The sequence below is a fragment of the Tenrec ecaudatus genome, chromosome 12 (genome assembly GCF_050624435.1).
Source record: "Tenrec ecaudatus isolate mTenEca1 chromosome 12, mTenEca1.hap1, whole genome shotgun sequence".
In the NCBI taxonomy this organism is placed as follows: domain Eukaryota; kingdom Metazoa; phylum Chordata; class Mammalia; order Afrosoricida; family Tenrecidae; genus Tenrec; species Tenrec ecaudatus.
Genome location: NC_134541.1, coordinates 35,118,140 through 35,130,618, shown reverse-complemented (window position 1 = coordinate 35,130,618; position 12,479 = coordinate 35,118,140). Strand labels below are relative to the sequence as shown.

The 12,479-nt window shown below is 56.7% G+C and overlaps 1 protein-coding gene across 1 annotated transcript; it reads right to left on the bottom strand.

Annotated features, from left to right (window-relative positions):
- Positions 1-2,496: 2,496 nt before the first annotated feature.
- CDC25B (cell division cycle 25B) lies at positions 2,497-11,642 on the bottom strand. The gene is made up of 16 exons (XM_075563948.1): positions 11,331-11,642; positions 10,337-10,461; positions 9,474-9,525; positions 7,749-7,790; positions 7,561-7,597; positions 7,203-7,325; positions 6,986-7,111; positions 6,712-6,855; positions 6,252-6,332; positions 5,988-6,164; positions 5,720-5,815; positions 5,338-5,400; positions 5,121-5,219; positions 4,791-4,924; positions 3,822-3,933; positions 2,497-3,675 (listed from the first exon to the last, which is right to left on the bottom strand). Exons 1-16 carry the CDS (start codon positions 11,516-11,518, stop codon positions 3,535-3,537), a joined length of 1,740 nt encoding a protein of 579 aa, XP_075420063.1. The 5' UTR covers positions 11,519-11,642; the 3' UTR covers positions 2,497-3,534.
- Positions 11,643-12,479: the final 837 nt, after the last annotated feature.

Here is a 12,479-nt window from a genome sequence, read left to right as displayed (position 1 = left end):
ACCTTAAACCTGTAAATATATGTAGATCTATTTCCCCATCATTGTATATATATATTGACACATGTACATGCCTGTATTTAGATTTCAATAAATACCCCTTGCCTCCTAGTACCTTCCTCTAATTCCTTTTACTTTCCTCTTGTCCTACTATCATATTCAGCCTTCATTTGGGTTGCCATGATTCCTCTTGGTTACATTGCCCTTGATCAAGCCCTATCAGGCTTCCTATACCCTCCTTGCCATCAATTTTGGATTACTTGTTGTTCCCTTGTCCCTGGGTTTGTTAACACCCACTTCCTTTCCACCTTCCCCTCTCCCATGTTCCCCACCCCAACTGTCAGTCCCGTTGTTTTCTTCTCTGGATTGTTTATCCTGTCTATCTTAGATAGATAGACCTGCAAAGATCACAAAATAAATAAATAAATAAATAAACCAAGACAGAGCAAAACAAAGCAACAAAAGAAAACAAACTAACAACAAAAAAGCCTGTAAATAGTTCAAGGTCTATTTGTTGACTTTTAGGAGTGTTTTTCAGTCGAGTCTGATGGAGTGCCATGCCCTGGCCTCAAAGTCTATTTTTTATATTCTTTGGGGACTTCGTTGCTCCTAATTAATTTTTTAATTGTTAAAAATTGTCTGTAGGTGGATGGGTTTTCCACACCCTCTCCCCAGGTTCCCTGTTCTGTTCCATTAGTCGATCATTATACCGGTACCAGGATGTTTTCACTACTGTGGCTGAATAATAGGGTGTGAGCTGGCTCCTACTTTATTCTTATTTTAATAGTAGTGCTTTGCTTATGTAATTAGGGAATAAGCCTTGTGTCCTGGCTCCACCAAGCCCTCATCTTCCCCTGCAGATAAGACTCACTCCTACCTGGTGGCCTGGGGAGACAGTGAATATGAAGTGCAGGGAGACCAGGTGGCCGACAGCAGCAACCGTGACTGTGCAGTGAGTTATGGGGATAGACATGACCCTGGATACTCAGCACCCACGGTCCCCTAGTCTCCAGAACTTTGTCTGGTGGCTCCTGGCAGGAGCAAGAGGCAGTCTCCTTGCTGGCTGCTCAGGGAGAGGCAGAAATGAGGCGCTGGGGAGCCCTGCCAGCTCTGCCCAGGGCTTCTGTGTGGCCCAGGCCAGAGGAGGACCCTTTCTGCGCAGGGGCTTCCATAAACGCCAGGTCTGTCCAGCTCTTTTCCCTTTTCTGTGACAAACGCCCTCACTCACAGAAGTGCTGCTCCTGGAGGGGTCAGCTGCTTGCTCATGGGATCGGAGGAAAGCTTTCTGGAAGTTTCAGGGGCGCCTCCCTCTGCCCTCAGGCCAGGGCTTCAGACCATCAGAGTCCTCCCTGATAACCCTGCCCTTCCCTTTGCCCCTGCCGAGGTCTGGGGTTTGAGTGAAGGACACTGAGGAGAGGTTGACCACCTGCGGGCCCAGCCTGGGCAACCAGTCCCATCTGTTGCTCTGGAAGGAAATAGCATGTTTTCCCATCGACAAAATGGGAATAACAATCACTGCCCTGCTAGCTTCAAGCTGGCGATGAACAAAAGGCTTGTTACCACTGTTTACAAATTGTACCTCTTAGACACTTTATGGGAGTGGGACACGGCAGGGCCCCGGTGTATGTAGGTTCATCTGCAGTGGGTTTCAGGGGGAAGTTCTTCAGATGCATTCAAGAGGTCCTGCCCCTTTCCTACTCCCTCCATCCTGAACCCCACTCATCCAAGGTAACAGATCCTGGGGATACTGAGAGGAAAGCCATTCCCCATCAGGGACGGGGTGCTTCTGCTAAGAGACATCAAAACCAAGTTTGAAAGGAGTAAGACAGGCCAAGAGTGTACCTATGAATGGCACAGCAGATACAGGGGAAGTTTTCCACCAACTCTGAGCCCTGGTGGCATAGCGGGTTACATGTTAGGCTGCTGTCCACAAGGTCAGCAGTTCAAAGTTGAGGCTTTCGGTTCCAGTAAAGATTTACAACCTCGGAAACCGAAAGGGGCAGTTCTACCCTGTCAGATGGGGACGGGGGAGCAAGGAGAAGGGATGTCATGGTGTCGGCATCAGCTCCCTGGGTTTTGGTGACTCTTGTTAAGTGCAAGGTACGGAGGATTTGACTCAGGAAGAGTTGGGGCTGGGAAGGCCCAGGTTTTAAAAGGATTCCATGTGTACCCTGCCAGGAGTCTTAAGTTCATCCTACAGGTCATGGGGAACCATTGACAGTTTTTAGGGCAAGTTTACTCCAAGCTTCTTGGTGCAGAGTATAGGAAAGGTGAGTCCAGAGGTGTTTGGGTAGTCAGTGAAAGGACATGGGGGCTAAAGCCAAAGTCCTATCCAAGGAGTTAATCAACAGATGGGAGAAAACTTCAGGACAAGGGAGGAAAGGAGCCCATGGGACCATCAGCCCAGTCTTCCAGCCCTCTCTGACCGGTCCCCTACTCTTATTCCTGTGTTTTCGCCAAGGGACCTCACCATACTCCCACAGAACACAGGGCCAGTGATTCAACTTGGTCAGTGCTTTATTGAATCAAGGCCCCAACTGATGACCCAGGTCAGAGCCTTCAAGCACAGCCCCTTCCCACATTTTGAAACACAGAATCCAGAGGTGGCTTCGTATTTGCAACATTTCCTCTGGAATACTTCCACCGCTCAAGTGTACAGGTTGTTTTGGTTCACGCGCATTCTCCTGCCATGCTGCCACGTTCCACTAAGTGCTTCCACCCTGCTTGTTTGTGGGTGTGTGCACACAAGCTCAAGACACTTGTTTGTGGGCATGTGTGCACACAAGCCCGCCTATCCACTCAGCCATCCATTCAGTCCATCCATCCCCGACAAAACAGCAGCAAGTTCTGACCAGCCAGGCAGTGGGGGCTGGACTTCCAGCTGGCTCAAGACTGAGGCCTTAGCCCCCATCCCCCTGAGGGTCTCAGGGTGGGACAGGGCGTCCTCTCCTAGGATCTTAACATCCCTTTCAACAGAAAGTGGTGCTAAGTGGGTCATTAATATTTGTGTCCCTAACCCCAGCTGGCTCAGGAGAGCCCACACCTCAGCCAAGTCTGACAAACAAAGAAAAACAGAGTCAGAGGAATCAAGCAGGCAGATAACATAAACAGGAGACAGGAAGAGCTGAAGGCTTTGCCGTAGGGGTGTGTGTGAACGGACAGGACAGAGGGACAGAAACAACTTCTGGCTCCTGAGGAGGGGAGGCAGGGGCTTAGCTCTGGCTGGTTCTGGGAGGGCCAGGCAGTGGCTTTGCCCCAGCCCCAGTTAGAAAGCTCCTAGAAAGAAGGGGGCTTTTCTGGACACAGAAGACTAAGGGGTAAGCAGCACAGGAAGGCTCCTTGTAGTAAAGGAAGGCTTCCATGAGACTGATCTGACCCAAGCCTTCCCAGCAGGCAGGCTCTTCAGCAGGGGCTGGTAAAGGGCACCAGGACGTGGAAATGGAGTCAACGGGACAGACCCAGACATAATACCCTCCCCTTGATAGCACCTGGGGCATCCAGCCCCTTGATCTGGGGGCCCCCTCCCCCAGAGGGCTCTCAGCAGTCCTGCAAGCGGCTACAGAGCTCCCGCCGGCTGCGCTCCCCAGCCCAGCTGCGAGTCTTGAGGCGGAAGGTCTTCAGCTCCTCCTTGAAGGCTTCATGGTCCATGGGCCGGTAGTCCTGAGGTTCACAGAAGGTCTAGGGCAATGACGAGAGGGGTCATTGAACACCGGGAGAAGGCTCTAGTGTGACCGAGCCCCGAGCCCTCTCTTCTCCCAAGGCCACAGCCTGCCCGAGCCTTTTCCCTGTGGTTGAACCCCCACCCTCCGTCCCAACCACAATACCGGGTGCTGTGGGAAGAACTCCTTGTAGCCGCCTTTGAGGACATACATCTCGGGGTAGTGCAGACTCGGGTAGTCGTTAGTAGCACGGTCGCGTTCCCTGATGAAGCGGCACCTGGGCGGACAGGGGAGGGAGAATCAGCTGGGCACACCTCAGGGGGCTGCTCCCTGCGCCTAGGCCTTTGATGCCCCTGGGGAGCCCCCAGAAGGCTCCTGAGCTTCGGAATATCAACCCAAAAACATTTTTCCAAGCCCAGCGTGGCTCCTGGATACAGAACAGGATGTGGAAGTGACTCCGGGGCTTCCTGTTCCAGGAAGGATGTGTGCCATCTTGGCTACAGGTGGGTGTGGCCTGGGAAGGAGCCAGCAGGGATGGAGAGAAGTGTCAGGGGGCATCCTTGGTGATGCCAAGGAAGTGGGGAGTGGAAATACCCACAATCAATCCTCAGTAACTGGAGCCTATCTTGACAGAGCTGGGGTCAGGGCACAGGCTGGGAATCTCAGAGGGCAGAGGGCATCAATAAGGGCTTGGCCCGAGATATCTATAAGGAGCCTTCTGGGTGTGGATAGTCAGCTCCTGTGAGGGCCTGGGCCAGAGGGTGACAGGCAATGGGATGGAGCAGGAGTCGGGCAGGTGGGCAGGCTCAGGTCAGGGCATTTAGGAATGGACAGGGACAGAGACGAGAAGGGGTAAGAAGCAGTTCATAGTAATAACCACTCTCCTCCTGGCAGGCAGTGTCTGAACTGAGAAGGACCATGCTGGCGATTTGGAGCTGGGTTTGGTAGGGGTAGGAGCAATGAAGAGCAGAAATAAGGCTGAGGGGAAAGGTGGTGGAATGGAGGGACCAAGGTCATCCCAGACCTGAAGATGAGGCATGCTGAGGGCCGCTAGCCTCCGTCTAGACCATCCCAGAGGCTCCAGCACCCACAAGGCTGATCAGGAAGGGAAGGTCAGGCAGAGCTGGAACTCACATGCGTGGCCCACGCTCCGATGAGTATTCACAGTGGAAGATGAGGATGATCCTCTTGTCCAGGCTGCAGGCTGTGATGGGGCTCTGTAGCAGGAAGATCTCAGCATCGCGTTGCAGGGGGAGGTTTACAGCCGTCTGCATGGATGCGGGCCATCAGGCCACAGCCTGACCCCTTCCCCTTTGCACTCCCAAGCAACCACATCCCCACGGGGACCCCCGAGCAGGCTCCCTCCTCTGTAGGAAAGTGTGTCCACCCTCTACCCATCGACCCTCTCTGCAGGGGAAGACCTTGACAGTGATGGGTCCACAGGGCCGGCCCACCCCCTCTCACCTTGATGTGCCCGCCTTCATACTCATAGGGGTATCTGCAGTCCACAATCACAAACCGCTCCACGATGTTGCTGAACTTGCCCATCAGCAAGGCCACCATCTGTCAGGGGCCACACAGGGTAGGTCTGAGCAGGTCAGGCTGACCCCCTACCAGGGGCCCACCCCCTCGGGGCCCTCAGGAGCCTCTGCCTGTGTCAGGTGCCTGCCTGCCTGCCTACCGTCTCTGGTGAGATGTACTTGAGGTCTTGGTGCTTTCCATCCACAGTTTGTAGGAGGAAGGCCTGAAGGGAAGGAGGGAGAGAACCCAGAAAGTGAGAGGATGGCCTTCCTGATAGAGGCCCAGAGGCCACACGTACTTTGGCTGCTTCCCCATGGGGCCTCTTGTGTCGGACACCCAGGGAACAACCCTCCCAGGGATAAAGAGCAGAAGAGGCAGCAAGCCGGAGGGCAAGTCACCTTCCCTAGGTGCCCGAGGAGGTATTAGGTTGGAAGCATCTTCCAAGTTGAGACCAAGCTGGCCCACAGAGGAGATGACAAAAGGCTGCAGAAGAGGGACCTGGTGGGGTGGGGGAGGCCACGCTGTCCTGGACCTTTGAGTACCTTGGAGTAGTCCCCAATCAGCTCACGGTGGTCACTGTCCAAGATGTTCTCAATCTCATCATGACACAGGGACTTGGAGCGGAGGACTCGGGCTTTCTGGGAGGCAAGGCAGATGTGGGTGGAGTCAGAGCTTGGCAAGCCCTGCCCGCCGAGGGCTTGGCAACACAGTGGAGTTGGAAGGTGCCAGCACAGGTAGAGCCCGGGAAGGTGGGCAGGGCAGCGCTGCCCCCCAAGTGGTCACCTAGCGCCAGCAGGAGGCGGCACTTACGGGTTCCTCGGGCTCCTGCTCCTCCGCGGGCGGGGTCACACTCTTCCTTCGCTTGCTCTGTACTGGATGGTCCCTGTCCAGTGGCCGCTCCAGCCTCTTGAGGATGGGCCGGATGACACTGCAGGGCATGGACGGTGAGCGGAAGAGCCGCTGGCACTTGCTAAACATGATGAGGTCCTAGGATAGCAAGGCAGGAGTCAGAGTCCTCCTCCACCCCCACCCATCCCCCTCCTATAGAATCCCAGGGAAGCCACCCAGGTTCACCTGCTCTTGTTCCTTCTCCAAGGTCTTGACCAGAGGGGCGCTAATGAGACTCTCCATGCCTGGGGGTACCTCATCGTCGTCCTGGGGTAAAATCAGCCAAGGTGCAGTGGTCAGCCCCACAGGCATCGCCAGGCCCCCAAATCCTCCTGCGCAACCTCTCTGTCCCCCACCAATCCTAACCCTGGCAGATCTCCCCCTGCCAGCGCCTCCACATGGGGAAGACCCCCAACTGTGAAGCTGGGGGTAAGTCCTTGCTGCAGGGACTTTCACAGAGCATGGGGTGGGTGGAGGTGTGGGGGACAGGCAGCCCTGCCTTCCACTGCAGTCCCAGGTCCCTAAGCAGAGGTCAGGCTACAAGTGAGTGAGCTCGGTTTTTCTGAACCAGACACTGGGATGAGGTCACAGGGGCTTGCTCCCATCTCTTGGGAGGTCCTGGGGGGTGGGGGTGAGGGGGTATTACCTTTAGGTCACTCTCCAGGATGTCCACAAATCCATCGTCTTCTTCCTCCTCAGCAGCCCCCTCCACTGGGCTTAGGGAAGGGCCGCATGGAGGCCAGGGGCTCAGCTCCTCCCCTACCTCCATCTTCTGCTCAGGGCTGTGGCACTGTCCAGGGACGACAGACACAGCAGGTCACCCTTCTGTAGCAAGTTTCCTAACGGCCCCTACCTCAGCCCCTGGGGGCTCAGAGCCAGCCTCCCCTTCCCCAGGATGCAAGGGCTCTGTCCGAAGGTACCGTCAGGTTGGGGGCGGAGTTTGGCCTCTGTGCAAAGGCATCTCTGGGGTTAGCCCACTCGGCCCCAGCCTGGGGGGAGTTGCCAGAAAGAGCAGGCTTGGATGGCATCTTGAAGACAAATCCATCCTGTGAGCAAGACAGGTGATGTGACAGTCGACAGATGCCAGGGCCACCTCAGTGCTCCCCCTGCTGTCCTCCCGGGCCCCCAGAAACGCACGTTCTCCTTGTCATTGCCAGAGCCGCTGGCAGTCCTGCTGCCCACCGTACTCCTCCTCCACCTGTTGGGCGCGCGAATGTTGCTGATGTTCCGGAGCACAGGGCTGTGGCCCAGAAGCTTCACCTGGAGGGCAGTATAGGTGGGTGCTGAGGGTGACTTTCCAGCACCATCCGGTGCTCCTTCCTCCACCCCTCCTCTGGACCCCCATCTCCAGAGCCAGCCCAGGGGTGCCAAGGCACTTCAAGTCACCCCTCTAGGAGGGAGGTGACCCATCTAGGGCCCAAATCAAAAAGGATGTGGTGTTCTCCTGCTCCCTCCCTCCCACCCCCTCAAATGCCTGGCCTCAGAGAATACTCACTGGCATGGATTGGATGCGCCGGATGGTGAATGGCTCTCTGCAGACAGACATGGGGACAGGTCATGCCTGGGCGAGTGGGGACAAGGACTCCGAGCTCCCAGAACACCCAGCCCCGACAGGAGGGCCTGACTGGGACCCTTCCATGGACCACCCAACCTGGACTGAGGCAGAACTAAAAAAACACTCACTTTTGAATGACTCGGCTGGCTGCCTGGATGGCCTGTTCAAACCTAGAAAGAGGGGTTGGGGGGTGCCATGCAGCCCATCTTTCCCGGGCCGTCCAGCCCCAGCCCAGCATTGGCTCCTGTATGACGAGGCCAGGGAAGCAACTTGGGGCCAGGGGAAAGGCAGGGTCATAGGAGGCAGCCTAGGACTTGAAAGCCACGGGAAATGGAGAGAGTGAATGGCTGTGGTAGAGACAGCTGGGGTGGGTCGCAGGGTCACTGAGGCATCACCACAGCAACAGTCTCTCCAGCTTGCCAGCAGGCCTTCCACCTGTATGCAAATCGCCTCAGTGGGGCCCTGCACAGCCGCCAGGAAAGGCATCGATCCATCCCACAGATGACAGGCACGTGACAGTGCTGAATGCCAGCAAGCCCGGGGTTTCATCCCCTAGGTCTGCCAGCCCCCTCACCCCCTGACTCCAGGGCCAGGGCAGGAACCTACTCTAATGTTCCCCAGGATCATCCTCATCTGCCAAGCAAGACCCCCTAGTGACAAATGCTTGGGTCACATCCTCTCCTCCCTCCTATGGAATTTTCCAGGACCCAACCTCCATCCCATCCCCTCCTCCTGCCTAACAAGAGACCGGTGAATTCCAACAGATGTTCCTTTTGAGGCTAGGGCATAAGCTTTCTGTACATGGGCCCCGCCCCCCAGCTATGTTACCGGAGACCACCTGCCACTCGGAGCGTTTGTGCATCTATGCGTGTGCCTGCACACACTGCAGCCTCTTTCGGAGAAGCTCTGTGTAACCGTCACAGCAGGTGCAGAGATGGGGGAGGGAGCCACTCAGGGCTGAAGTATCTGCAGGGTGGGCCTTAGGTGGTGACTGTGCCCAGCAGTGGACATGGCATTAGAGATCATTCGGTTGCACTTTCTGCACTGCACCTGGGTCTTGGGAGAGTTTAGCTTTGACTCTGCTATCTTTAAGACCTAACCTGTGGCCTCCTCCCACCCCCACTGGCACCCCCGCCCAACTCTCTCTGTTTCCTGTTTGTGAACCAACTCAAAGCGAAGGGAAGCCCAGCGAAGCCCAGCCCAGCCCAGCCCAGCCTGATAAGAGGCATCCAGCCTTGCAAAGCCATAGTTCCTATAGCCCAGACTGGGGATGCCCAGCTGTCCCTGCTAATGCCTGGCAGCTGCTCCCCTTGCTTGATATCTAACAGCTGGGCAGAACAGCTGTACTTTGCAAGGCACTCCCCACACCCCACCACCAAAGCAGAGGGGCCTCTCCCTTGAAAAGCCCCAGCAGCTCTCTCTACTCCTTCTCACAAAGGGCCTTGTCCAGGGGTTGTTGGCCCTTGGGCCAAACCTGTAGGCAATTGTGTTCTTAGGCCTGATTCTAACAAAACAGAAATCAGTTGGGCCTCATTTTCTAATTGTGGTATTTCACAGAATTATCTGTATAAGCCAAGAGAGAGAGATGGTTTAGGCACAGGGTCCATGCTTCCACATGGCCAGGGCTGGCTGGACCCAAGTGGCCACTGCTCCCAGCAGCCACTGTCGCCCCCACCATCCTTGGCCCTGAGCCCATACTTAGCTGGCTCCCATGAACACAGACCCTACTTGGGTCAGGGGCTGAATCCTGAATCCTAAGAAGGCCCCAGAGTTCGTGTGTGCATGTGAGCGCGCACTGTGGGGTCTGTCTGCTTCTCCACATCCCTAGAGTGAGGTCTCCCTTGTTTACTCACGTCCGTTCTGCCTTCTGGGGGTCCACGGGGCTGGGAGAGTCCAAGTAGAGACCTGCCGGGGAAGTACACTTTGGTCTGGAAGTATTGGCTTTCCCCCACACTTTTCCTACCACATCTCAACCCAATTCAAAGGAGGAGCGGGAAAACACATTTCTTTTGAGATCTTGACACAAAAAATGAAGCACCCAGAGAGCCCGAGGCTGACACTGTCCTCTAAGTTGCACAGGGCCCCTGGCCTGTTTGTTATGAAGGTTGTGCTGTCTTTAAACCACAACTCTTGCTAAGCACTATCCTCTAACTTAGTTTAACGTTGTTTGCTTCAGATGAGACAATGACCTTTAAAGGAAAAAAGCTGACGGCGAGAAGGGTATACAAAGATCAATTTTCTGCCCAGAGTGCCTCCTAGGTGGGGCTGTGGTTCAGGGCTCTGGGCGCCAGGTCTAAGATCCTCATCTGCCACTCTGGGCCCCACCCTCCCCATCAGCCTGGCTGGGCAGGGTGTGGTGAGCTTCACCAGAGGTATGTCTTCCTCTCACAGGAGCAGGCTGGTGGGGAGATTGAGAGACCCACCCAAACTCATAAAACAAACCCATTTGCCTTCAGGAACACAGATTCCAATCCCTGGCCAATCTATGGGGCAGAGTCAAACTGCTCCATAGGGTTCCCAAGGCTGTGTGAATCTTTACAGATGAGAGCTTCCACCTTTCTCCCACTGAGCAATTCATTGGTGACTTTGGACTCCTGACCTTTCAGCTAGCTGCCCAACACTTAACACACTGCACCACCAGAGATGAGCAAGGAGATCAGTGGACAGGTGACTGACTCTTGGGGCCCCTGGGGAGCACCCCTAGGCGTGAGCTCACCTGCATCAGAAGCTTCAGAAGATTCAGATGACAGAGAGGACTCTGAAGCCCGCCGGGACAGGGACAGGCATTTCAGCCGTCTTCGGCTGGTGGACAAGCCTCTTACCTGGTTCTCTGGGGTCTCCCTGGAAAAGCAGCAGGGACCCAGAGAAGGAAAAAGGTAAAGGTGGAGCTCACCCCCACCCCTCCCCCCCAGGGCCCATCCGTGCATGCACTGTCCCAGGGAAGGCCTAATGTGACACTGCATGGAGGATGGAGGCAAGAGTAAGGTCAGCCTACTTTCTTCTCAATGTTGTCGCGCATAGGGTCCACTGGATGGTACCTAACAGCAACAACTCTCTCCTCAGATGAGGCAGACTGCAGTCTTGCCCTACAGAGCAAGGTGTGTTTGTGGGGGTGGGGGTGTTGTTACTGGGGAAGGGGTGTTGGGAGCGGAGTGGGGATCAACCAGGGGAATGGATGAGCAGCAAATCCCCTCTAGAGGGCCTTCCCCAAACTCTCCAGACCCCACCAGTCCACGTGCTTTTCTGGAAAAATGGCCAAAGAGTTGGGTCTCTGTTGCCATTAGGTAAGGCAGGCCAGCCTGAACCACGCAGACATGCTCACCAAGCAGGTTTGACCTAATCCCCAGCGTTCTGGGCAGAAATGGGACGGGGTGCAGGTGGGAAGCAGCACCCAAGCGATAGGGAGTACCCGACTGCTTTTCCATCCCAAGTTCTCTAGCCGGGTTTGGGATACCCTGCTTGGGGCAAAATGGTGGAAATGATGGCGATCTGGGCAGCGATAAGGAGACTGCGTGGTGGAAGCACAATGCGGGAAGGAGGAGGGGCCGGGAGCTGTTCCCCTGAGCGGGCGAGCAGCGCGCCTGCCTGAGCGCTGCCCCTGGCCTCCCCACCCAACCTTTTGGATTCAGCCTCCACGCCCGGTTCCCCAGGAGGCCTGAGACCACACCCCAGCCTCTCACCCCACGCCCAGCTTCCTTGGGGCGCCCTACCTGCCAAGCCCGGTGAGGTCGTGCATGGTCTTGGTGAGCGTGGTGACCGGCGAGGAAGCGACCGCGCGCTCCGGGGACCCCATGGAGCCGGGAGCGCCCAGACGGAGGCCGGGGAGGTGGCCTGGCCGCCCGGCACGCACGCCGGTCGGGCTGAGACCCGAGATCGGCGTGGGCTTCGGCAGCTCCATCGGGGCGGGGTGGCAGGAGGCTGGTTGCAAGGCCGGGCACAGCTGGCAGGGCGCCGGCCGGGGTGGGGGGTGGGGAGGGAGGGAGAGAAACGGGGTCAGGAGCAGGGAGACGGGGAGGGTGGGGGAAGAGGCAGGGGGCCAGGGACCAGCCACCGGCCCGGGAAGCCTCTGACTGCGGCTGCCACCTCCACCTCCTTATATATTCGAAAAATAACAGCGGCCGCGCCGCCGGACGCCGCCAATGGGGACGCGGGCTGGGGAGGGCGGGGCCGAGGGCGGGCAAGAAGCGTGGGGCCAGCCCGGGGTGGGGCGGGGGCAGTTAAAGTCTGCCCCACAGCCGCGGCCACCCACCGCCACGCCGAGCCCACCTTCACCCCCCAACCTGGGCGCTAAGATCCTGGCCTCTCTCAGGGCGTGGGTCGGAGCCGCCCCTCCGCAGCGGGCAGGGCTCCCCAGGAAGCCTCAGCTCCCTGGGGGGCCTCGCCGGGCCCTCTGCGATTTAACATTTAGTGCAAGCATCAGTAGGCACCTTGAGGAGCCTGGTGGCCTCGTGGGAGACGCTATGCGTTGGGCGGCTAACCACAAGGTCAGCGGTTCAAACCCACGAGGTGCGTGTGGGAGACCTGTAAAGATTTAGTCTTAGAAATCGACAGGGTAGCTAAGGGTCAGAATTAATTTGGTGGCAATGAGTTTTGTTTGTTTGGTAGGCACCTTGAAGAGGCCTTCTCGGCCCGAGAAAGTTTGCCCAATACACCAGGCCTCCGCGCGCTTGTGCTCGCTCTCCCATTTTACAGACGGGAACCTGGAGGTGTGGAGAGGTTTATTAACCCATCCAAGGCCAAGTGGTGTAACCCCCTCCACATTCGCGCCTAGGAGGCTCAGATGCTGTAGCCCCCTGAACACGGAACTGACAGACACTTCCAGGAACTCCTAATTTGGATGCCTTGGGCCTAATTCCTCC

Bases quoted from the DNA above. Each gene is read 5' to 3' on its own strand.
- CDC25B (XM_075563948.1), bottom strand. From the start codon at position 11,518: ATGGAGCTGCCGAAGCCCACGCCGATCTCGGGTCTCAGCCCGACCGGC. The intron at 7,791-9,473 runs GTGAGTAAACAA...CCCTCTTTCTAG, and splicing joins CCCCAGAAGGCAGAACGGAC to GTTTGAACAGGCCATCCAGG. The intron at 6,165-6,251 runs GTGAACCTGGGT...TTGCTATCCTAG, and splicing joins TGGAGAAGGAACAAGAGCAG to GACCTCATCATGTTTAGCAA.